This window comes from Haliaeetus leucocephalus, unplaced genomic scaffold, assembly GCF_000737465.1.
Source record: "Haliaeetus leucocephalus isolate CR32 unplaced genomic scaffold, Haliaeetus_leucocephalus-4.0 Scaffold146, whole genome shotgun sequence".
Classification (NCBI taxonomy): Eukaryota; Metazoa; Chordata; class Aves; order Accipitriformes; family Accipitridae; genus Haliaeetus; species Haliaeetus leucocephalus.
In genome coordinates, this window is record NW_010972582.1 from 2,051,118 (window position 1) to 2,077,441 (window position 26,324).

General features: G+C 36.2%; 1 protein-coding gene across 1 annotated transcript in view; it reads left to right on the top strand.

Moving 5' to 3' along the window:
• The window catches only part of PHF14 (PHD finger protein 14), a 168,579-nt gene extending 146,011 nt beyond the window's left edge, over positions 1 to 22,568 (top strand). The window contains exon 19 of the mRNA XM_010561476.1: positions 22,251 to 22,568. Coding sequence (XP_010559778.1) covers positions 22,251 to 22,325 — 75 coding nt within the window. The 3' untranslated portion in view covers positions 22,326 to 22,568. The remainder of the gene's footprint in view (positions 1 to 22,250) is intronic.
• Positions 22,569 to 26,324: the final 3,756 nt, after the last annotated feature.

Sequence of the window (26,324 nt, forward strand, 5' to 3'; positions counted from 1 at the left end):
ATTTGAAAATAAACTTATATTTGCATTATTTTATCTGAGATCAACAGGTGGAAAAATTTATAGTGTTCTCTAAAATAATCTTACTGTTCCTGAAGTCTACATTTTCTCAATTTCTCCAGTGATACTAAGTATTTCAGGTGAAATTTCTTTATCTCAAAGGTTGTTGTATTTAGTAATAACATTTAATTTGGGAAACTGTTAGGGATAAATTTGATGTGTTCTTTCCCTCCTCTTGCAGTCTTCCCTGGGCATCTGCCTGTGGCCATTGAAGGCGACAAGAAACTGGGCTGGGTAAACATTTGTTGTTACCCAATGCAGCTCCTTATTTCTTTACGCCAGAAGCTAATCTGCCAGTGGCCGGGTGGAGTGATGAAGCCAACAAATAGCATCAAAAAATAAAACTTTTCAGAGGCAGTATTACATACGTGGTGTGGTTACAGTTGGGGGTTTTTTCCTGCTAAGTTAGCATTTATGAATTCTGTTTTATAGTTCACTGTTTAGTACAAATGGAGCACAATGAGAAGATGGCTTAGCCAGTTTTTCCAGAGTATTATAACTTTACAACTTCCCAATTTTTATTTACTGAATTAATGCTAGTTTATTTTCATTTAAATCAATATGCATTTTAATTTGAATTTAGTAAGCAAGGGGTCTTTATGTTGCAGTCTGTGAAGCTCCCATAACACAAATGAGCCAATAATTCTGTGCAATTATATATTATACTTTTCTCATGGCAATCTTACCCCAACAGCTTGTCATTTTGAGTATTTATTTTTAACTCCATAATTTGTATTGTGAATACATTTCAATTTTGCAGTCAGAGCTATTTGGTTAAAAGCACTGAATCAAAAAAAATGATCCTTACCTCAAAGAGCTTCCATTTCTAGTATAAAACCAGACATTGTGGATAAAACATTTTTACAAAATCAAGTTGTATTAGTTCTGTTTACTACATTTTGGCTAGCGTTTGCACTTAATAGGAGAGGTTTTCTTTTTTAAAAGGAAAGACTGATAATAAGACTGATAATATTGTTTCAAATATTTGGAAATTCCACTGTTTTTTTCCTACAGAGTTTATTATTCAGCAGGTTATAATAGCCTCTACTTCTCTGCATAATGTAGAAACTTAAGTCAGTAATAGAAACAAGATTAAAGACAGTGAACAGATCGCATAATGAAACAAATGCATTCCTAGTCTTATTAATTGGTAAACTTAAGCTAGAGAAGTATTGCACATATAAACTGGGAAAATGGAAGGCTGTTTGCATAAATATTTTTTCCACTGTTAAAGCACATCATTAATAGACTTTATCAAATCAGACCAAGGATCTGTATCAAGCAGCTTCATCATCCGTGTAGTCATGAAGTGAATGTCATCAGAAATCACTGGGCTTAAACGCTTATCAGCTCAATATGATAAAATGACTGCATTTTTATTTACACAATAACCTCAAATCCTCATATTAAAAAGTGGCAAATTTTTTTGCCCTTTGCTGTTCTAAGCGTGACACATGTAACAATTATTCATCATCCCATAATGGATCATTTTTATCAGTCCTGTGTCTCTTCTGTATATATAGAATAAATATTTATGTTTTCTCATTTTTCTGAACTAGAAGATACTGATAGAATAGGTTTGAAGTGTCAACTATAATTCATTGCCTGCAAAGAAAAGCTTTATACTGATACTGTGTGAAAGGAAAAGAATATCTAAATCATTTCAGCAGTGAGCTTATAACCAAGATAATATCAGCATTTTCCTTCTTGAAAATATATCTGCCATAAATTAAAGGAGGTCTTCAGTATTTTATTAAAATGCTTCTGACAAGTTTAACCCCATCTTCAACAGGAATGTATGTATGAATACAAAAACCTTTTTTCTAAAAAAAGGTGAAGGTCAAGTGAAAGTTAAAACATGCTTGTGTTAAACTTCATACTAATTCTGGAAATATTTTGTTCAGAACAAATTATAATGCCTATTTATTATCATTCTAAAGGTACACAATTTATTGTTATAGAAAGCTTACTTTGCTATTTTGTACAGTAGTAATATAGTTTGCAAAAAAACCCACAAACTATGTGTATACTGAGTGTATTTGAATGAACTCTTAATTTAGTTAAAATTAGCCTTAGCAGTAAACATAATAGAGAAGAGGTGCATATCACATTATCTAATTATGTTTAAATGTATATATAGCAAAGTAATTGGGTTAATAAGAATATAATAAGAATTCAAAATATGTTTGTAATGAAGCATTTTATACACAAATACTCTGGTTCAGCATCCTAACACATTTTCAGCTATGCTTCCAGTTTCTTTAACAAGAAAATGCAGGAACGTGTTGGTGCTATTTGTAATGAAGTAATAGCACAAGGGAAAAGTTGTATGTGATGAAACCCTGCACCTGTTTTGCAGAATTCATAGCTGTCCCTGTATTATTTTTTAAAACCGTTTGATTTGAAGTACTTTAAAGGGTCATATACCGTCTTTAACCAGGGGAGAAATGTACCTGCTTCACATTCAAGGGTGAGTGGTTAAGTTTTGTGCTTTCTTTGTGAGTGCTGCTTCCCCAAGCCCCAGGCTGCAGCAGCACCTCCCACATTTACAGCCACTTGTTCCATAATTCCAGCTGCAGCTGCACATCTTCTGAGAGAGGCGCTCTCCAAGGCACTTGGTCAGAAGAGACATTTCTTTTCTGCAGCCAGTCCCATCCACAGAAGACCCAAAGCATCCGTCACAGGCTGCAACAGCTTTTTGCAAATAAGTAGAAAGCTGAAGCAAAGCGTTTCTGATGTATATGAGCATTTTACTTTGAACTCCAAGTGTTCTTTTCCTGCAATAAATTTGACTTTAATCACTCATTAGTATCACCTCACAATGATGTTGAAGCAAGTTGGAAGACTTAGTAAGGTACTTAGTAAGTAATTGGAACCGTGTGAAAACATAATTTTATGGGGTATACCCAACATTTTGGTTTAGAACTGCTGCCTAGAAACTTGATAATTGTTTTCTTAAAAAAACAGATATTAAAAGACAATGTGAGAATGAATCCTTCCTTTCCATGACAAAAACACAGAAGTGGTCCTTCATTTTGGAAGCAATTAGTATGTTAGGAAGGTCATTAATGTAAAGCTATGCATTTGTCCCTGCTAGTGACATGAATAAGCCAAGTGATCTTTGCAAGTGGTATTTACTGTTGTCAAATTGCATTAGCATCTTAGGCATGATAAGAATGTCATTAATGTGAAACAAAAATTAATTACTATGAGAAAGCAATAAAACTTATTTAATACTGCATGATCAGTAGGTTGAAAGAAACTTGCAATTTCAGTTTTAATTCCTTCTGTAAATATTTCCAGTTCCTACAGACTCTGAATCTTTACCTTTTGTGATTATTTACAGACAGAGTGGAATTTACTCTTGCAGGGGCGCTCTGTAGGAACAAAGTGTTAAGGGTGTCTCCATTTGCTTGCCATCTGTCCTTGCCATAATGTTTTTAGCAAATGTGTTAGGGAACTGTTGCACTATCCCATCCTATAATCAATGTGGAAGATAAGGGTGATGAGTTATGTTCTGGGCATTCCTTCTACTGTCCACTGAGTGCATCTTGTGTAAGCAAATTATCTAACTTTCAGCGAGCTCAAACACAGGAAAGATGAATCTGAGTCATGGTCTTTGAAATTAACAGCGGTTCTGTATCAAACCACATAGAAATTAATTTATTAGCTTTGATCATATTTCATTCAGGTTCTTAGGCATCTTTTTTAAGATCGTGCTGTTTATCTATGCTGAATTTTGGTCAGCCACCTCAAGAGGCCTCAAAATAATACAGTACTTCAACCCAAACAGCTGCCTACACACGGGATGAGAACCTCCTTTAATTGATAGGTTCCGCTGCTTATTAGGGAGAAGCAATGGCATCAATTGCATTTGTATCTATAAATTCTACACACTCAATTTATAAGCAGCATCATACTGGAAAGATTGCTATTTTCTGGACAGCAGACAACCATTTATATTTGGTCTTGTCCTGCAGATTCACTGCGTCCTCTTACCTTATGAAGAATCAGAGTAAATTAATAGTAACAAAGGCAGGAAGTCAACTGAACCGTGCTGTTTTCCACCAACTACTCTAAATGAGATTGTAAACTTTTTCAGGCTAAAAGCTTTTCTCTCAGTGTTATCTTACTCAAAATTTGATGTTGAAAATAAACCTTGATTAGGTGGACAACACACAATTCAGAATCAGTAAAACTCAGCATTTCATTCCAACAAATCAATCTATCTGCATCTGTATGGGTCTGCTTCTGCAGAACTATCTGTCTAGAGCTTTCAGTTGCTTGCATACAATCAAATGCATGATAAGAACTTAAGAGTTCACAACAGCCCATTGTTCTTTCCTTTAAAATATCTATTGCTGTTTCAGTATAAGAGAGATACTACATGAGGATATGTGTATATGAGGTCATACCTGTTGGAAGTCAGGCACTTCTGTTAGGTTGGCATATGCGTTTGGCTTTTGGCTATGAAGAGGCATGCTAGCAACTTAGCATTCACAGCGTGTCTTTCGAAGAATTGGCTTCTGATATACTGTGGGACAAGTTCATCAGACAAAAACTGTATTAGGCTACAAATACGTACAGTTGCATATAGCGGAGGCTTTTCTTGCTCTGGAAAAGCCTCAGTATCTTCTGTTCCAAGAAAGTGGATACATTAGATGAATTGACTTCATTACAAGTCAGCTTTTTCTGCTTTGAAATGGGAGTACTGAGAAACACTTGGTTGTCTTCATCCCTTGCTGAACCACGGGAGCCTGCCTATGTTGCAGAACAAGTATGATGCCTTCATGGCAGATTGAGCAGGCACACTGACTGCTACTTCCTTCATACTTTTCAAACATACAGCAATACTTCTGAGGCAAGCAGACTCCAGGATCATATAGTCTGGTAGACTTCGATTGACTGGTGGTGACTTACGAATTTCAGCATGAGAATTCACATCTTCACAATGCTCTGTGAAGAGCTTGCTTCACATCTTCCAGCATCAAAAAACTTCATTAAGGAAGCCTACCATTGGTCAGAAGTAAAGTCATATTGCTTTTTTCGTAATTGCGTTCCAGCTAGCTGTAAGTGCGTGGCTTAGAAATTTCAGCTGATCAGCTGATCTTGCGTTTGAAAGTGGTTATTTCAGTGGAGACATTCAGGAGGAATATACCTAGGGCTTTCTGAAGTGCTAATTTCTTAGACCACATATGCTTGAGTGTGCCTCTTGGAGAGTATGAAAAAAATTGTTAACTGCAGAGTATCTACTGCTTGATTTTGCAGGGTTTGATAAATCACTGGTTCATAAACGTTAATGTAGAAAGCAGGAGAAGTATGCACAAGCTATTGAGGAGATCTGGCCTTTCATATGTTTGGACAGGCATGATACGTTTTTGTCAGTTGACTCTTCTTATCCTTTCCTGCTGTGGGTTATGAAATCATATGCCCCGAGGAAAGGAAATTCAATTATGCATTTAATATTTTTGGATTAGTGGGGAATATGCATCTGGTGCGGTGAAAGCAGAATGGTTTTATCTATAATAGTTATAAAAATTATCTCAGTTCATATAAATATGATCACAACCTGCTGTATTCCTCAGAAAATCTGTAACACTTGAGACAAAGGCTGCTATTATCACTGTTAGAATCTAAGTCTTTTTTCAGAGTAATGAATCATTAATGTGATGGGAGTTCTACAATACTAGAAAGTTTGGGTTATGAAGGTGATGATAGAAATCTGTCGCTGTGTCCACAAAGGATTTAGGGGCAACGGCTGATGTAACAGCTTACCAGCAAATAGACCAGTACAACGTGACTTAAGTTCTCTGCTCCACCCCATCCCAACCAAACTAAAATATTTCAGTTTTTGACAGTTCCTTTTGCATGAAAAGACTGGAAGCTTGATTTTCCAGGTGCAGGAGAAAAATAAAATAAAATACTGGAATGAGTAGTGACCGGATGCTGCTAAGCGAGGATTAGGGATTTAGTCATGGACTAGTTCTCTTCCCAAAGGAAAGAGTAAGGACTGAAGTCTGGCAACTGCTGTTATTGGCTATGGAATATACAGGTAAGCTGTCATTTCAAACAATCAAACAAACAAAAAAGCTGAACACACAGTCAGTTGGAAAATTGATTTCTGTGTTGTATCCTTTCCTCTGAAATGTTTAGTTTTTAGACTCCCAGTCATTCCTGGTGAGGTGGATAAAATATGTTGCTCAACAGAATAAACCTGAGGTTAAATATTGCTTCATATGTTCCCTATCAGAAGAGAGGACTCCTGGCTCAATAGGTCTTTATGACAGATGAATGAGTTGAAAATTACATTTATCAGTGAAATATTCAGTGCCTATGTCAACCATGAAAAAATGGACACCATAGGTGGTGGTTTTCTGGCTGGAACACATTGCTGTAGTCCCCAAATGTGTTTCTAATTTTTTAGAGATAGAGACTGGGGCCTGTTTCAGTTTTTCCTCTTGGATTCCCTTAAATGTCAGATTAGAGGAAAAATTATGATTCAGAATTTAAAAAAAGCAAACCAACTGCCAGATATTTCCTTTCTAGGAAAATCTCCTCAGTCCCCGCACCTTGAACATATTATAAGTGGTAAGCTGTTATTTCTACCTTATCCTTGAACCAAGAGAAGAGGTTCTTTTAAGGAAGTAGACAGAGAAGAGCAACAAAGAAAGAAAAGCTTGTGTCAAAAGGAAGGGATACCAAGAAGATTGTAAGAGTTATCCCAAGGATCTTCAGGAACATTCCTGGTTAAAAAGATGAGAATTTTGTAATGTAGACTGTGAAAGCTAGAAGAAAATAAGCCTGAAGATGGTGAAACATCCACAAAAGGGTGAAGTTCCACACATGCTGAGAAGGCAGCAAAAGGAAATAGTTTGTATGAGGAAGGTGATACAGCCTTGAGACATGTTATTTTCACCTGCTTTTGTCTAAAGCTATCAACTCAAAACAAAACAACCAAATAGGCATGGATAAGACCTTGAAAATGAAAAAAATATATCTGGGACTTTACCCAAGGAGTAGGGGAGGGGTCTGTTGCATTTAATGAAACTATTCAGGCAACATAAAAATCTTAGCTCTCACCTCAATCACTCAGAGAAACAACAGGAGAAAGAGAATCACAGATACAGCCTGTATTTTTACATAGGTCAGGAATGCAAATCCTTTTCATTAAGCAAGAATACTAGCTTATTGCTGAGAGCCAGTGCAGGCAAAGTGCAGTTCAGATCACCTTAGAAAGAATATTGCCAGGAAATTCATTTTCCATTTTCTTGGGTCTTCTTTCTCCTTCCTGCACACTTTTGAGCTTCTATCAGCTTAACTTTGAAATCTCCTGTATAAACAAAATCCTTATATCTTGTGAGAAATTGTAGAAAGTATTAAGGAACAATTTACCTTTCTGTGGAGAAGTGTGTAAAACTGACAAGTTTGGCTATGCAAAAGAAACTACATTAAGAAAACGTTTGCTTCACAAATGGTAGAAAATACCATTTCCTTTTTGCCAGCGGTAGCCAATTGAGAATTTAGCATGGGTCCCCAGACTACAGAATTAACTTGAGTTACCTACCCTTGGCTTATATTTGTCATGTTTTCCCACTGTGAAGGAAAGTAGGAGAGCTATGGTTAGGTACTGAAGGTTGTTAGAGTGAGCTGCCAGTGAGCTCTGGCACTTGATTCACTTGCTTTGTGCTTTCTGCAGATTCTGAGCTGTAGGATTGTAATCCATTAGCTTACTGAAATCTGCTTTTAATTTGGGTAGGTATTGTTTTCTTTCTCCTGCTCAAGGCATGAGTTAGAGACTTCTATGAATAGATACCAGTTTGGCTAGGATAAAAAGGTATGTGGCACTGAATATTTTGATGGGAATACCTTAGTGGTATGCTTTCATCATGTTTAAGTTGCTTAAAGATTGTTGGGGTTGTATTTTTTATTTAAATACCTGGTGAATCTCACTGTGCTGCCAGAAAGTCTGACATCATATCCACAAGCAATGAGCAGCAATGTTGTGTTGCCTTCGAGTCATCGATGGACCCAGAGCTTCTGCAAGGGAGACACAGCGATGCTGGTTTTCTGGCCCTTCTTTACCAGGACACATAGATGGCAAGCCACTGGCATCCACAAGTGTCTGTTATTTTCAGGATGTTGTCCAAGTTGCTTCCTGTGGTTAATCAGGCCAAGAAAGAAAAAAAAAAAAAATAGCAACGTTCATTGACTATGAAATTATTCTTTTCTGTGGCAGTAAAATATGAGTAAGGGCGCCTGTCTGCTGTGGGGCGGCTGTGCAAGGTATGCATGGGTGCTTTGGCCTATGGAAAAGAGGAGATAATACCTGCTAATGAGGAAGCTCTTGCTGAATAGGGTAGCTTATACACTTATGGGCTGCACCAGCAAAGTACCTAATGCTGTAATAACCTACAAATCCCAGCTATTTAAATTGCGATAAGTGTTACAGTCAATTATTGTGGCTTTCAGTAGAGTGCCTGTTCCTCTTCTTTTTGTCAGACTTAGCCTCTTATCTGCCTTGTTGAGTCATATCTTGATGTGTGATAATTATATCTGGTCATAGCTGGTGCTGAATGCTGGTTTGTATGAAGTTATCTGTGGGTTAAACTTCTCAGTTAATGAGGAGCTGACTGTGTGGGATTGGATTACCGCCTGGATTAGATTTCTAACGCAATTAATTTCCAGGCATTCTCTTTCAGTACTTTCACTACACGTTAGTCTATATTAAGGTGGAAATTGGATTAAAAGGACAAAGCGTGAAGTCATTTGCCGAAGCAAACAGAGCGTTAGTGCCAAATTTTGTATAAAAGGATGCTGCTGAAAGGACTGCGGGTCTCTCTTCTAATCCATGGAGAATCCCTCTGCCTCTGAGTTTAAGGGCTTCATTTCCAAATACAATGAACAGGGGGTACATAAACCCCTGTTAAACAGTTCATTTTGTGCATTCATCTCTTGTTTGTTTATGGTATTAGAGATGTTGTTTTCAGCCTGGAACAATCCCATTCGTGCAGAAGTCACTTCGTAAGTAAATACTGTATTAGTGACAGCTCTGTTCAGAGCAAGTATTTTAACCTGTCGGGCAGTACCAATAGCTGTCCTGTAATTAAAGTTTTAAATATATGAAAGAAAATCCTGCCTTTTATTTTTCTCAATGAAATAAAGATTTTCAAGTGGAAAAATTGGTTATACGTAGAGGCAATGCTCACTGTATCTGAAAATGTTGTGTTACTAGGACAAATGAATTATTACTGTTCTTGGATGAAGGAAATGTTTTGTGTGAAATTCCACTGTCCGCTGAGTAAACAGCAAAGTTTGAATTGTAGGCAAAAGACAGGACATAAAACAATACATTTTAAAAATCCAAAATCAGAAACTAAATATCTGTAAGTGTGTGCCCCCAAAGGTGTAATTCTGGTCCACAACCTTAACAGTTATCATCACACGATGCAGGACAGCCTAAATATGAAAGTATATTCACATCGAAAAAACTGATCTAACTCAAGCTGACCACTGTAGCTTTCACAGAAAGGATATTTACTACCACTTAAATGCTATTAGGATGTGGTCTTCCTTGGAGAGCAGGTACTTGTCCTTCTGAAAAAGAGGAATAGACACATCAATTTCATTTGATTCTGCTGGCTGATATACTTGCGCTGACTTGGTAGTTACTTCCTTATTTCATTATGTTTTAAAAATTGACTCCATTCTCTTTTCATCATTCGAAACCAGACACCTTTTTTATGCATTGCCTTCTCTGATTGCTCTCAAAGCATCTTTCCAATTAAATAATTTCCTGATGAAAAACAAGTTTATATGAAGTAGAACTGTTTTTCATATGCTTTATAGCTTGCTGCATATTATACCATATCATAAAATTCCTCCTATTAATGGTTGTTTACTTTTCCTAGAGACAAAAAATATGCATCAGAATTTAAAACCAGACAATTTCTTGCAATGACTGCACTCATTTTATGTCTTCTTTGCTGATTTCAGAAAGAACAGGTGATGTCCTGCACTAGAAAAGTTAATGATTTTAAAGCCTTTTGTACTTTCTGAATATAATAACCATGACAGCACTTGGCACTTATATAAATCTTTACATGCATAGAACTCCATCCTGACACTGAAAATATTCACATTTTATGGATAGGTTCTTTAATGTATCAACAAGTTCAATGTCCACCCCCTTCAGGCCGAATACATATTATAGTAGGGTGACAAATGTAAGAGGTTTTAGCTGAGAAATTCCTCATCTGAGTCTCAGACCCTGCATTACTATGGACACATGCATTAGCTTTATCCTGGTTTCTGTTAGTGACCCTCCTCTAGATTATAAATCCTATTATGTACCACTCCTCTATTTCTTTCTCTTTTCCAGTGACATTTTCCAGCTCACTATCCAGAGGTTTTCTCAGCTTTCTCCACACACCATGCTTCATATGGGGAGTTCTCACCTTGACCTCAACTCTGTTTCCCCCACAGAAGCACACCTCAACAGACTGACTCCTCAAGGCCCAGTACTGTTTTGATAAAATATCTGCAATAACTGTCTGATTTTTTATGTCTGTCCCATATAGTCAGTCTATTTATTTTATAAAGAAATAGAAAATATTTCTGTATGAAATAGTTTTATATACATTTTGATGATAATCACTTTTTAATCATTCTTCATTAATTAGCCATACTTCGCACAAAAATGTGATTGAGATACATGCCCATTATCCTGACCCACTTAGCTTTTATGATGGTTTACTACTTGTCCTTCTCTTTCTTTTTTTTTTTTTGTGACTGATTTTAGACTTTACCAGATCAGACTCTCCAGATGTGTCTGTACAGTATGTGGCATGAGACAACTTGGCCAAGATTCAGATTATTAATTAGTATTATAGTTAAATAAATATTATATCGATATATTACCATTTATCAAATTGAACAGCAAAATCTTGAAAGGAGCTAGAGACCTTTCTATATCTAGGTCTGAAAAGGCATCATTTGGGGGGTTTTGAATGGACAGGGGAAACAACAGCTAACAAAATTGTCAGGTTTTGCTTTTTTGAGAACTCACCTCCTGAAAGGTTTCCTTGAATTTAAATAAACTGAAAATACTTCAGTCCAAGTCACAAATGATTAATGCCAGTAACTGTCACTGATGTTAAGGAGACTACTGACAGACGAAGGGAAGTATTAATTAATATAGGAAGAGTAAGATCCTTGATTTCTTGTCTATCAAAATAGACAGCATTTGTTGTATTTTCTTCATAGTCTTCATATTCTTAATAATCATACATTGGCAGATGAAATAGTATAGTTAGATCTTTGTTTCTAAATTTAAAAGCTGATTTAAATGGCAGTGCTACAGGCTTCTGTAGTTCTTGATGTGTTGCATTGTCTAAGGTACACTAGATGAGAGGAAGCAGGCAAAATGAGTTGTATCAAACACGAAGTAGTATTTTCCACAGGAGAACATGAGCCTGTTTTTAATACCTAACCTTTTTTTTTTTCTTTTTTTTTTACTACCTGTTCTGGTTTGTGAGTAAAGGAGACATGCGATGATTATCTTAAATCATTAGTAAACAGAAAATAATGAAATAGTTACTGGCTGTTAACTCTTAGAATCGTGACATCCAATTTCTGGAGCTCCTGTATGTGCAGAAAGAGAAAAGCCAATGAATAAAAACAGGCAAATAGATTGCAACTAAGTGAAATGAATGAATATGTAAGCTTTTTGCTTGATATTGTTAGGTAACGTAGTGACAAGAGCAGCTGTTGTACAAGAGCAGAGAGCAGCAACTACCAAACATCGCTGTGAAGCCATTGCTGACCCTACATAAGGTGCTGGGCAGAAACTCTTTAGAAGCAGCTGACTGGCAGCACTAGGATTTCGGGGAAAAAATAGCCCTCTGAAAATAGCCTCAACTTCCTCTTAAATACCCATAATTTAAATGCCATCCTTGATCCAGGGGCTGTTTAAATTCAGTATTCCATTCCAGAGAAGCCTTGCTCTACAGTGTATTTATTTCATACATAACCCCAGTAAATAGTACTTTTCACTTCAGTGATCAGATGAGTTGAATGTAACAATGTACGTATACGTGTTTGCAAGTTGTGGCCCTTAATGGTTTTGAAAAACATTATGTCTTGGAAACACTGTGATATAATGTAATGGGAGACAAAAAGCCTTCTGAGTGAGTAGTCTTCTGAGGAATGGAGTTTAGTGAGCTTCAAAAGGAGTTTCAAAGAATGATACTAAGTGGCTTCAGTGTTTTAAGGAAAAAGTAGATAAATAATGATTTATAATGTGAGGTCTGTAATGAGCTCTTCTACCACAAATATGCAAAACACTAATTAGTTATAGCCAAATTTCCCTAGCTTTGGGAATCTTTGAGAATATAGCTTTTCAGTAATCAAATCACATCAAAGTATTTTTTCTCCCACTCTTCTAACAAAGTTATGTGTGATTTGTTGGAGGGCGGGCAGAGATGGGAAGCAAGCTGTTGACAAACCAAAAGATGACTTTGATGTAGTACAGTGAAACAGTAACTTCTAAATTTACCAGAAGGAAATGCATCATGAACCTGTAAGGAACCCTGTTTGTGGTGACTACCTGCACGGAGGTGAGGTCTGTCAGTTAATTTGATTCCAAGTTTCTGAAAGGCAACTAATCTTTTTTTTTTACAAACTGTATAAATATTGTTAGAGAAGAAGTTTTGGGAGGATATCAGAGTGTGTTTGGAGGCAGATGCTGCTTTTACAGGGCAGGTTTTTGTAAAGTTCCTTTTGATGATAGTATTACCTTAAATGGTTGGACATTGCATTATTTCCAGTTGAAAGGGTTTCATCAGATTCTGACTTCAAAAAATTACAGTGAAGCAACATCAGTATCATGACAAATTACCAAAACATCCCTCAGTATACCCACTGAATTAAATAACATTTGGCTTTAGAACCTCACTTGGAAATGCAGATGAGTGGAGGTTGAAGAGAATTCATTCTACTGTTAAACCTAATACATTCATTTTTTAATTTAGAAGCTGATCAGCTTGAAACTAATGAAACCTTGGTATATTAAAAGTTAGAATTTTGACTCAAAATTGACTATGTGTTTATTACCAATATGCCCTTGATCCTTCAAATACAGCTGAGCTGATCTATTATATGAAACAGGACTGTTCAGGCATCATGACAGGATCAGAACAGTAAGTGCTATCTTCAAATACAGAAATAAAGTAAAAATATAAAAACAAATCTACAAGCCTTCCTTTGCCATCAAACCGACAGAATTCCAACTTCTAAAGCCATAGGTTTCTTGTCTTGTTTCATTTCAGGTCCATAGCCAAATGTTTTGGTTATATTGTCAAATTAAAAGTACATTTATACAGCTTGTAAAGGAATGATTTTGACTTCTGGGTAGGTCTGCGGTGCTAGTGTTAATTAAGATTAAATGAATGATAACAGTAGGGAAGGTGTAGGTCTTCCATGAGAGATTGTACAGGGTTTGTTAGCATGAAGATGTGGATCTGGTCCTAGCCTAGAATGCTCTTTTGGGGATTTTATTTAATCTATGTTGAAATCATTGAAACATCTGTCTAGTTATAGTTGTTGGATTCTGAATTTAAATGTCAGTATGTGTTTTGGGGGGCCTACTGAAAGGAATTGTGTTTTTTTAAAAAAAGCAAAAGTCTCTTCCATCTCTGATTTCTTCATCAGTAGCACAGGTTCTATTTGCTGTCATAGTCTATCCTCCATCTACTTCTAGAGCTTCGTTCATTTCTGTCAGTTTTGTTTGCAAATTCATGGATTGTGACTAAATATAGGCATTCAGTGTTATAACAAATATAAAGCCATTTTTACAGCATTTACTTATATCACATTTTGGAAAATAGGTGACTAAGATAAAGGCCTTTGCTGTGTTGTTCAGACTTATGTCATCATATTAACTACAATGAAAGATCCATCTTTTATGCCTCGAGCCTGAGCAGAATTTCATGGCTGTACTCAGGTGAAATGTTCCGATGGAATATAAAAGAAAGGAGAAAAAGCCTTCTGAATTGTTAGCTGTCACATTGTAGCAATATTTTCATGAATTCCCAAGTTATTAAATTTATAATATACTGCAGTAGACTTTTTCTAATTAAATGTGCATTTTCTTTTGTCATAAAGAAAGAAAAAACTTTGGTTATGCTTTTTACGGTAATTTAATTAAGCATTTCCTGTAAGTTCATTTCAGTATCTATCATGGCTCACTAAAGTTGGAATTCAGTATAGAATGGTAGATTAATTGCCCTTTGTCTTAGATGAAACGAGAATCCTAAATATGCAGAGTCATGAAATTTAATTGTGCTCCTCAATTGCTTATTCAATGCTTTGGAAACCTGAATCAAGAAATACTGAAGAACAGGGCCAAAGGTTGTTAAATGTAGCGAGTAACACAGATTTTGAACTTTACTTAATGAACCGAGTGTTTATTACTATGAAATAAATGCACCATTTAAAGAATTATGGTGTAAATGTAAAACATTAAAACTCTAATTAATTTTGGTCAGAAGCATGCAATGCACTCATTTTTCCTAAAACATTTTCATTAGGGTCTAGATTTTCTGTTATTGAGATAAATTTATTCCTTTCATATGGTAGTGCTATCTTTTTCTATTAAAAATGTGTACTTCAGTGATGTTTAGAGTGATGTCTTTCAGCTGCCTTCGACTGTAGGCAGCATGTCTTGATTGTAGCTTACAGAAGCATTTTTCTTTAACTCAATTGTGCCTACTTTTCTATTTAATGTTGTTAATCATTTTGGAAACAAAGAATGTTCAGACCTCTTGGTAAAAGGCTGTCTATAGCCAAACTTATTTGTGAAAACAGTCAAAGCATGAAAAAAAATCTTCAGCTATCATTTAGTAACTACCAAGATACATGTTCAGCCTGACAATTGAGTGGTTAAAAATTAGCCTCTTAATTGTTTTTGTTTATTAAACAGTACTTAGAAATAAAATTGTTTAAAGGAGCTATTAATTCCTTATTGTTGGCCCGAGCACCTTTTGTTCTCATGTAGCTATTGTAAGAAGAAGCCATTTTATTTCTTAGTATCAAGCATACAAACATGAAGTTTTGCTTCTTATAATTTAGTAAATGTATAGTGTAAATATGGTGGGAATATAACCATGAATATTCAAAATCATCTTGATTTGATTAGAATATGCATTTCTAGGCTATGGAATATTATTCTGTAGTAGTAGTATGATTATATATGAAGTGGAACTTTCTGTTGTAATTTATAATGCATAAAAATAATGATTACATTGCCACATAAGTAGAAAATGCTATTGTGGTTTCCGTATATATGTTTATATATACACAGTTGTGAGTATTATCATTGAGTGACAAATTTACCTTAGAAAGGATCTTAATCAGGACAGTGTCAGACTTGAAGGCTTGAAAACTAATGCAAGTGTGCACTCTGCGACCAGAGTGGAAATTAAGGAGGCCCGTCCCAGACAGGCACAGTGCAATCCCATTAAAGTTGCTTTTCATCTATTTCTTAGTTGATGTTTCAGGTTAGTGATATCTAAGCATTTATAGATAGAGACTAAAGTTCATAAACCTAAACCTTTAAAGGCTCAAATTGTTAAAGAGGAAACATTTTCCTCTACTTTCTTCAAGGAGAACCAGCTGAACTTCTGAAACAATGGTTGGGTTTCAAGCACCACCTGCCCTGAAGAGCATCCCAAATGTAGTGGCAGTCAGCCAAAAGGGCCACTCAGTGGAATGGTTGCCTCCTAAAAAGGAGAGAAACAGATGGAAGATTTGAAATCTGGCATGAAGTTCCACTTTTGTACTAAGCGTTAAATGAAATTTGACTGTAAGGGCTCTTGTGATGGTACATTTATCTGTATAATCAGAATTAGAAACAAGGAAATAGAAAATACAGAACACTGACAAACATTTCAAAAAGACTTAAAGTTCTTGTACCAGTGCGAGTTAAACGAAAGAGTTTGTGATAAACATGCAGCTGCTTGTAGCTTCTTAAGAGGTGCTTTAGTATAAAATTAGTTCTCCTAGTCTTGCATTGCCACCTAGAGCACGATGCCATGTACTGCATCGGTGAAGGAAACCCAACACTTAAACGTTGCTCTTTTTACTGAACAAAATGGGGTGGAGAGCTGCTTCCAGTTAATTGATGTCATGTTTACTTACATTATAATGGTTAGTTCATTCATAGCCTCCATTTTTTAATGTACCAGATCAGCAGAGATTTCATTGTAGGAATTTGGTGGGCTTTGACAGTAAGAATTAATGGAGACACGCATTAAAAGGTATAACTGTCAGCTTGCCAGTGGTCCCAGAGGGGACATTTTCTTGATGGCTGCTTCAGAATACTTCATGAAGCAAATGTCAAACTTGTCAAGGCTGTCATGGTGAAAATGATCCATGTAGCAAGGGTCTCCTTTTCTTGGGAAACAAACAGCTGCCTTATCACTGCAGAGCTACGGTGACAGAAAACTGTCATCTATCACAAGAAATTTATATTTGCTTCTAATATCCACTGGTAAAGAACTGTTCCAGTTGTACTCTGTCTTTTTGCACCACTCTTCATTATAATGGTTGTCAGTAATGCATTTGAAGAAGGTAGCATAGACTTCGGAAGAAAAATAACTTCTGAGTTTTAGTGCTGGTTGCTCACCTTTTGCCAATTTAACATACTGATTTAACTCCCAATTTTTGCCTGAAACTCATTTTCCTCCAAATTTGGCCTATGACATTGGAAAGCTAGACTTCAACATACACAAAGAAAAGCTCTCATCGTTTCTAAAGTCCCTTTTTCCTGATATATTTTTGAAAAGTATAGAAGTATTTCTACCTCCTTCCAACTGGTGTTTTGCTGGCTAGAATCTGTGAGGCAGGAGATGAAATACCAGCTGGACACCCTCACTGGAGCTTAGTATATTAGTTATATTACAGCTCTTTTGGGTTAAGATACTATGAAAAGTAATAGTATCTGAATTTGGTCCTGAGTGGTTTTGAGATAGTATTTCTAGATTATGTGATAGCATAGAGAACCCTTTAGTCATTCCCCATTACACTAAAATATTTTTATGTTTTGCATAATTTCTTATTATTCAGATGTTCATTTACATCATACTGTAATATATAGCTTTTTATTAAGTTTATGGGTTACAGTTTGCAAAGCACGCAACAGCAAGTTTATTTTAGTAAGTATACCTTTGTAATGCACCTTTAGAAATTACAGGTGTGGTGTAATGCACAAATCTGTGAATAGGTGCATTTCCTAGCACAGTTAATTGAGGTGTAATCTGTTCTACATACAGAGTAGTGTCAAATTCCCTGTAGAGTTAAGACTTTTCTAATTCACTGTCATCTTTCAGATTTCATTTCATTAACTAATGGAATAAAAAGAAATTCTCAGACATTTTGAATGAAGTTGGTTGGAGGAGGGGGAAAGAGAAAGGGACGCCCAAAACCCTATTTCTAGGCGGCTTTCCCCCCCCCGCCCCATGCCAGAATTTGTCTACAGGGGAATATTGTGGAACAATTTCTACAAAATTAACTTTCTACGTCAGACCTGTTATTCTCTGCTTGGAGCACCATTTGTAGTTGACCTTAAACATTCTTTCAAAGGGGATGAAGTTGTATGACAGTCTCTCTCAACTGTCAGATCAAAATTTTCAGAAATAGGATCTTAAAAGTTAGCTTCTTACCTTAAGATTTTGGCACCTAAAGACATCTAGATATTGAAGTATTCCCATTAACTTCAGCAAAGCTATTGAATGCTCAATACTTTAATAATTATTCACAACACTTATTTAGGTGGGAGATTGTAAGGTCTCAGTTTTAAATTCTTGGTCCTGTTCTGTTGCTGTGACCCATAAATGCTCATCTACAAAGTGTAGACTAAGTAGTTGGAAGGAAGAGATGTCCATAGGACATTTAAAGACATCTGTAGAGCATCCAAAGGACCCTTTAATCCAATACCTTGTTTCCATCAGGGAAAAGGAGGGTTGCCTGGGGAAAGGATGTAGGAAAAAAGCTGATGTGAAAGGTCCATCAGTCCATCAGCGTCATCAGGACAGTGATGAGGTGTCCAGTCATCAGTGGCTTAAGGAGCTCCTGAGCTGACATTTCAATTCAGGCTGTTGGCTTTAACAGCACTTTATAAAGCCCTTTGTGCCTTTCCTTATCACTGCTGGGTTTGTAAATCTGAAAGAACGACAATTCATTCATTTCAACATGAAAATAATCTTTGGGCTGTTAAATGCATGTTTTCAGTAAGAGTAGTAATACAGTCTTGAGGGATTCACTTCCCTTTGCTACTCTTACAAGTCACCAGATCTGTGCTGAGGAAACCTTTACGTTAGTGTGTTCAAATTCACTGTATGATATTCAAGTCTGTGGTTGTCTGTAGTCAGAAAAGATACTGAGAGAAGTTTGATTTGTGACATCTGCTAGGAAAACCTACTTTGATCGTTGAACAACTTAACACCAAAATGCCTGTTCTCTGTTTCAGGATTTTTAGGACACAAAGCACTAGACAGTAGAGTCATAGGTGGCTGGAAGCAAAATAAAGAATAACAGAAAATAGAGATGTGAGTCATTAATAGGAATAATGTGAACTGAATTTTTGTGAAACGCAAACTGGAATTCAGTATTTATCTGCTGTGTAGCCACTGGTAATAGCAACTTTACACACTGCTACCACAGACACGAAAATAAAAGGTTTTCCTTTGCTATCATCAGAACTAAAAGGATTATAAAGATGATAATGATAGGTGGTAATTAGTAAAACAAATAAATATGTTTATTCTACAGTGTTTGGCATAATTTCTTGATAATTAGGCTATATGGTCTATTTAGCTGAAAATTCAAACATTATTAATGACATTAGAATCTCCAACCAGTTCAGTATTCTATGTGGCATCATCAGGATGCCTCTTGGGCTATTAAAAAAAAAAGATAAAACTTTTCATAGAAATTTTGCATTGCCAGCAAACTGAAAGAATAGTGAGTCTTCACATCTTGGAGTACGGTTGATATGTGTGCTCTAAATTGCCAGTTCAAATCTTTCCCAAGTGTACTGGCAGTGATATTGCACTTATAAGAGTTCACATCTCAAAATTTTCTCATTATTTTCAGTCATTAGTAAGTTTGCCATTCTCAGGCCACTGCTGTCACTTCTTTTCTGGCAGAAAGCTGCATGAGTACCAGAACTAGTGGTTCATACTTTCCAGTGTCTCCCACCAATCATTTCTGCCATCTCTTTTGTGCTGGCACTGTTGTTCATGTGGCAGTGCACAGGTCTGGGAACTGACCTGGCTGAAGACATATCTGACAAAAAGTTTTCTTCCCTTGATAATTCATACTATGAGAAAGATCAGCCATCATTACTCTGCGTTTTGCATAGCAGTCACCCATGTTCAGAGATACTAAACTTAGATTTCTGTTTCAAAATGACATGTGAGTTTCTGTTCTTGGAAAACAGATGGAGTAAAAGCACCTCTACAAAATTAAGATGTCCTCTGCGGAGCATGGTTTAATACAATACTATTCAAAAACCTTTTGTGCCTAAAAATATCAAAATAACAAAATATCAGTCAGGGACCTGGATGACTTGTATGTGGAATCTGCCTGCATAAGTCTAATTTATACTCTGCTGGTAGATTTTACCTGTTTGAATATGTTTTACCTAGTTGAAGCAACAGGAGATGAACAAAGGAAAGAGTATGGGTACTGCAAAATATCCCAAAGCAGATGCTTCCATCTTGAGTATTCACACAGAGCAAATCCTGGACTTGCCATAGCCACTGAGCCATCATTTCTTCATCTCAGAAAGCACTGATCAGTGCAGCTGCTGCTGTAACCTAGGAAATCTGCTGGAGAGCAAACATGACCTTATAAGCACAGAATTAAAACATTTCATGTCTACACAAAGCCAGAAGATTCTGTTACAAAGCCTCTTTCACTGAATAAAATCTTTTCGTCCACAAAAAATAGACTCAGGAAGCAGATGTTCCCTATTGAGCCTAATATCCCTTCACCTTCTTGTAGTCCTCAGTGAAGGTATGGCCCTGTAGTCTCTGAAATTTCTGCATGCTCCCTCTATTAGGATAGGAAGCCCTAAGCAATATGTCAAGTGTGCTGGGAAAAGAATGATTGTGTAGGGTTTATATTCCCCATATGAGGGAGTACAAGTCAGAGTGTTCGAATAATGGCAGGTTCTGTGCTAGGGAGGTGGATTAGTTGGCACTGAGGTCAGTAGGGATACAACTTCTGTAGGTAAGGACCTTCAGAAACATGCAGATTTGCTGTTCTTTTATTAACAAGTCCTTCATTAAAGAACCTGGCTCTTTTTCTATAGCAGCCAAAAGTTTCTGTGGGTGGCTTTTTTATTCAGCAATATTCTTTGTCACCTGTAAGCAGTACATCTAAGCTTAGTTACACACTGCCACTTTGTTTCCCATTCTGCCTTGCCTTTATTTTCTTTAGAAGTTTGACCTTTGTATGTGTACTATACATTACACTCTCTTGAATATATGCTACATTTGTAATTTCAAAGAATCAACAATCTTTGGTTTCACACACATGCACAGACATGTTTCCTCACCTGAACTAGAAGAGCCACAGGGCTCACTGTGTGTTTTAAAGGTAATTGAAGAGATGACAGTCCAGAAAGATAAGAAAAAAAAGCTTTTAGCCTTTGGTGGTCAGTCATGTAAATATTTCTCAGTGCCTAGCCTATCCCCAGAAGGGGGGAGGATTTAGAAGCAGAATGGTTTGGAGTGTATGTTTCTTTAATAGAACAACTAGCTTTTCAATTTTATTTTAGTGTTGTGTAATGTAATACAAGACCACATTTTTTTAATGAGATTTTCCATTGCTGTTCTATTTTGTGCTGCCCATGTGATCTTCCTATATATTTTGTACCTCTAAATCATTATTATAATTATTCTTACAAAACACCCTTTGGTGCTGAAAGGAGGACTAGGATGCAAAAAGATATTTTCCTAGAAGAATGAAAGGTGCTATTTTAAAGCAGGAAACTGCACCTGGGTTCCTGGGTCCCACCTAACATCCCTGACATTTCCTTTCTCTCAACTCTTGACTTGTGATGAGTGGTGTTACAGCAGCCAGGACACTTCTTCATTCCCCAATGTCTATTCACTTCTTCTCCTTAGTGTTTTTGGAATGAGGAGGATTCGCTGTATATTGAATTAAAATGCAGGCAGGAAAACTGGCCATACTTTGACTGTGTGATAAGGACCGTTCAAGATGCGATGGGTTGCAAGTTGCCTTATAAAACAGTTTTCTCAGTCTTCCATAATTTATACTTTGGAGGTCACGATTTTGTACTGGACATAAAATAGTATCCATTCCTATGGAAACGGGCATTATGATGTCACTTCATTTTTTCAGTGAGATCCAGAGGAACCCGTAGTGAATTATGATCCCTACTCTTGGAGCTGAAGCTGTAGAATATTGTAAGCATGCTGCTGCCTGACATGCTCATGTTTCCTATTTTAGACCTGACTGATCTTCAGATAACATATGGTGGTACAAGTAATTGGAAAATTGGCAGACCTGTCAAGAAAATATGCTAGATGGGACAAAAATATGATGCTGCAGCACATAAAGTGTCTCTGAAGTTAAATTTATTGTCTTTTATCAAATGGTGAAGTAAACGTATCTGGTCTCAAAAAAATGAAATATTTTTCAATGGCAGATGCTTTTCAAAAGTAATTTTTAGAACAATGATGAAAGTTCTTGCATTCGAAAGTAATTTAGTGGAAACCTCTGGTCAAGAACAAAGGAAAGGTGTGTAATGCTGTCTGCTGCAGACATTTGAATATCTTGTCATCCGTGTGTGGTTTAGTAATTTCTTTATGTAACCATCCAGTAAATTGGTCAGTGAAATATTAACTCATTAAATTATTCTTTTACTATAAATGCAGGTGATTAGACTTGTTTAAATTTCTTATCATTTTTATTTCTACTCGAGCAAAATCAAATGCTTGAATAAATGACATTTTTAGCTTATTTTTATGCTTATTGGTCAGGCAAAAGATGGCAAAAGTCTGTACAGAATTCTATACATATGCATAAGTGTACAAAAAGTGCAAACAGGTACAAAAAGTGTACTTCAATAAGTTGATTAATGTTCAGGTTTTCATTTTCTTTTACAGGAAGATGAAAATGAAGCTGAGGCAGAAAATCCATCTCAGGATCTGAATTTGGAACAGAAAAAATCAAAAAAATAGGAGATTGCTGTCTTGTTTGAAATATTTGCAAGTTGTGTAACAGTGATTATAGTTTCTCATTGTAAAATTTAAAAAAAGTTCTCAATAAAGTCATTGAAAATTAAATTCATGCTGCACTGGGGAATTAATTAAGTAGCTCCTGGTGATAGTCTTGATTGCATTAAAAGCTGAATTATCAGAACTGAGCACTATACCAATAAAATTCTAAAAGCTTTTTGAACATGGTATAGAAAGCTGATGGGTAGAGGCAAGGATTTTTTGGTATGTGCAGTATGTTTTCATAAGTAATTAGTTTTACATGTTTGTATATAATGTGATTTTTAATTGGTTTCATGTTGCATTATCATTTTCTTCCATGTAAATCTTTTTCATGTTCACGTGATCATTGCCTTTTAATAAATATCAAGCTTTTGTCTTGATTAAGCCATCTTACCCAGGTCTAATTCCTTCATGCCAGTCTTTCCATTCTAATAGAATAAAATAACTCCTTGCTGTGTCATTAGACCTTTAAGTGAGTAGTGAAAATCTAAAATAAAAAACTTTCCTTCCTATATTCATCACTTTGATTTCCAATGTAAATTGGAAATCAAATTACCTCTGCTTTTTAGCCTATGCAGGTCCGTGAATGGGAAAGTTAATACAAGAAACTCAGATGTAGATTTACAGCCGCATAGTTTCACAGATTGCAATGAAGAAACCAAAAATCTTGCAGACTCTGTTTTAGGATTAGAGCAACACTCACTGAAGTCCCTTGAGTGAAGTTCATCTTGCTCTAGGAGAAATGAATCGTCTTCAATTGAAAAAGTTCACCTCTTTTCCCACTCTTCTATATTTTTATTGTTATTCTGTATATTGAGTGTTAAACCAGATTGTAAATAGTATTCATCCTCAATTTTATCCTGTCTGTATAAATTATAGCTTAGATATTTTAAAAACAACATGCCTGTGCTTAAGCAATATCTTTTATAAATTCTTTTCTGGTTCATGAGGTTCGAATGTATGTAGCTCATGGACAAATTTCAATCACAATTACTCTACAGGAGTTTAATAACACTAGATCTCATTTTAACGAATGCAGCTATCATATAAATTAGCATATAAAATAAATTCAGCATTGGTCTGTTTGGTGCAGATCAACCACTGTAGCCATCTCAGAAAAAAGGGGGAATATGATTTTGACTTCACTGCAGTGGAAGAGACAGATTTAGGAAAGCCAGAAGCGCAGATTTACCACACAAGACCTTATGGACCATTCTCTGTGCAGTGGTGTGTAGGATCACAGGGTAGATGAGAATGAAATGAATGTTTTTCCTCTTTTTCAGGCTAACCCAGAAAGCCATGGTCAGTTCTCAAAGCTTGGTACTCACCAGGATCTGAAGAAGGGGCAGGGTTGCCACTGGAAGGGGCTGAAAGGCCTCTGAATTTTGAAGGACAGAACAAGTAACTTCTAAGCAAGGGTGAGAGAATGAGGTTTTACACCGGGCTTACACAGAGGTAGGGTAGTGGCAGAGGGAGTTACGGGCTGGGATGGATTATGGCTATGTCTTGGCCTCTCTGCCCGCCCCCATCCCCAGTGCACTTGATGTTTGGGTTTATCCACCCAAAGTATCCTGTCTGAAATTAGCAAATAGGGTCTCATTTGTGCAAAATAATCTATTTCCATTCAGTCCATGGCAGCAGGTTTGTCCTTTTGATGTGAGTCTCAGCTCTGTGACAGCCCAGGACTGTATGGGTGCATAAGATGAGAAAGGTGATTATTTGGTGTTCAGGTTTTGTATGAAAATATATTACTTGGCTCTCAAACACCTGAGTGAGAAAAATGGTACCGATGTTGAAGGACACAGAAGCTTCCATTTGATGCATCATGCTGATGAGCTTAAAAGGAGTATTTCTGTATGTTTCCTAAATTTGTAAAAATTTAATGTGAAAGTACAATTACATAAATCATACTTTTAGGTAACCCTTTTTCAGAAATCCAACATATGTCATCAGAAGTCTACAGTCAGGGTTGATAAATAGAAACCAGTCCCCTGGTTAACTTATTTAATTCAAAATTCAAACAATGGAATTTAAAGATTTTCACTGCAAAATAATAATAATCAGCACTGTATCATAATCAGCTGGGGTTTAGATGAAGTGTGACAAATGTGACTGAATCAAAATGCAGTCCTAACTTCATCCCTTCCAGAAAAATTGAGGAGACCTATTTAATGACTTGTATGTAGACATTTTTACTAAATAGAGGGATTTTTAACTGATAAAGATCAAATAAAGATGATACAAAATAGGTGACTTTATTTCCTTTATCTTGATTTTGATCTAATTAAAATTTGATTGATTTTTTTATATATTCTTGAGTTTTCAGACTACCAGTATGAATTTCATTTTCATCGTATTTTTTTTTCTCAGTGTCTGGAGGTTTTTTGGGTACAGCGCACTGGTTAAAGCAGATGGCTGCAACAGTCCTACACGACTATGACATGTCGCTTCTGAGTGCTACTCTTTGTCAGAACTAAGTTGAAAACGTGATGCAGAATAGCGTGGCTTTTATTAAAGGTATGTCCATGCTGCAGTCAAACACAAGCCAGCTTGGATACTGAAAGCAGCCTAGCTCCTGTAGGGTGAAGCTCAAACCATATCTGAAGATGCTCAAAGGCTAACTTAGAGATGGGATGAGCAAAAGTTTAGACAGCTTTAATTCAGCTAATTACAGACATTTTTACAGAGCAGTATATTCCTTGTATGTAAATATAAACAGACACCTCTATGTACGTGTGCTCGAGCAGCCAGTTATAATGTCCGTTTTATTTTATTCTCTCTCCCTCTATGCAGCTATTCGATAGCAAGAGTCACATGCTGCTCTGAAAGTCTAGATGGAGAACTATTTGTTTCCCACTCCATCCCTTTCACGCATGGCAGTCGTGATGCTCCCCAGTTGGGAACTGCAGTTTTCTGGTTTGCACCAGTGATAGCTATTTTAGGGTGGCTTAGGGGACAATTTTGTTTTCCATGCTTGTGGAGAAACTGTCATTTTCCTCATATTAAACCAAATTTACTGCTTTTTGTGCAGTTTATGATGGATTACTGTTGGGTTTTGTTCAGTCCTTCATGTTTGCTCTTTCCCCCTGTGGAACAGTGGGCTGTTGAGAATTCTGTGGACTCCAACACTGTGTTTTCTATTACAGACAATCACTTCACCCTCAGAGAAGAGCAAATTTGTCTATTACTATAATTTTTGTTCTTAGAAAACAATGTCTAACCTTTCCACTCCCTCATATGGGGGTCAGCAATTTAAGGTGTGGAAGTTCTTGTCAATCACCCACAGAGTAACTTTTCTGATTCATGAGAGTATGGTTTCTGTTGTATCATAGATATATCATAGATATATGTGCAGTAGTTTGCTATTAGATGAATTTCCTTAGTATATTACCTAATTGTTGTTGTCATGCAAGGATTCTTATTCTGAATGCTACATTCTCGCATTAGAGATAGGACTCCAAATGATTGGCATGAGCTAAAAAAGCAAAGCTATTTTTGACACAGATGCTGTTAATCTCCTTTTTGTAGCTCCACAGGCACTGAAACAGTTAGATCTAAAATGTTGTGCAGTCATAAGAATTCTGCACAAAAGCAAATATATCTCGGTGTTTTAATCCCAGTATAATGGTAACGTCTTACTGGTTAAATGAGAATCCATAGTATTTTGTTATTTTGTTATTGATACATTGAAATGTATTACTACACTGGACATTTGGTGCTCATTTATGGTTTTTCTCCTGAACAGCACTAGTTGTAGTGCATTATATGCATGAAATGTGACATACAACAGCTAATCCTAACACAATATTCATTTTCTGCTCATTAGAAAGCATTTGTATACTTTGAAATTAAGAAAATTATTTAAACATGATTATTCCTTCTCAGGAGCTTCAATATTTGCACAGTCAGAATTTTTAAAGGGAAAAAACCATACTGACAGGGAAGTATATCCCTTCAGTG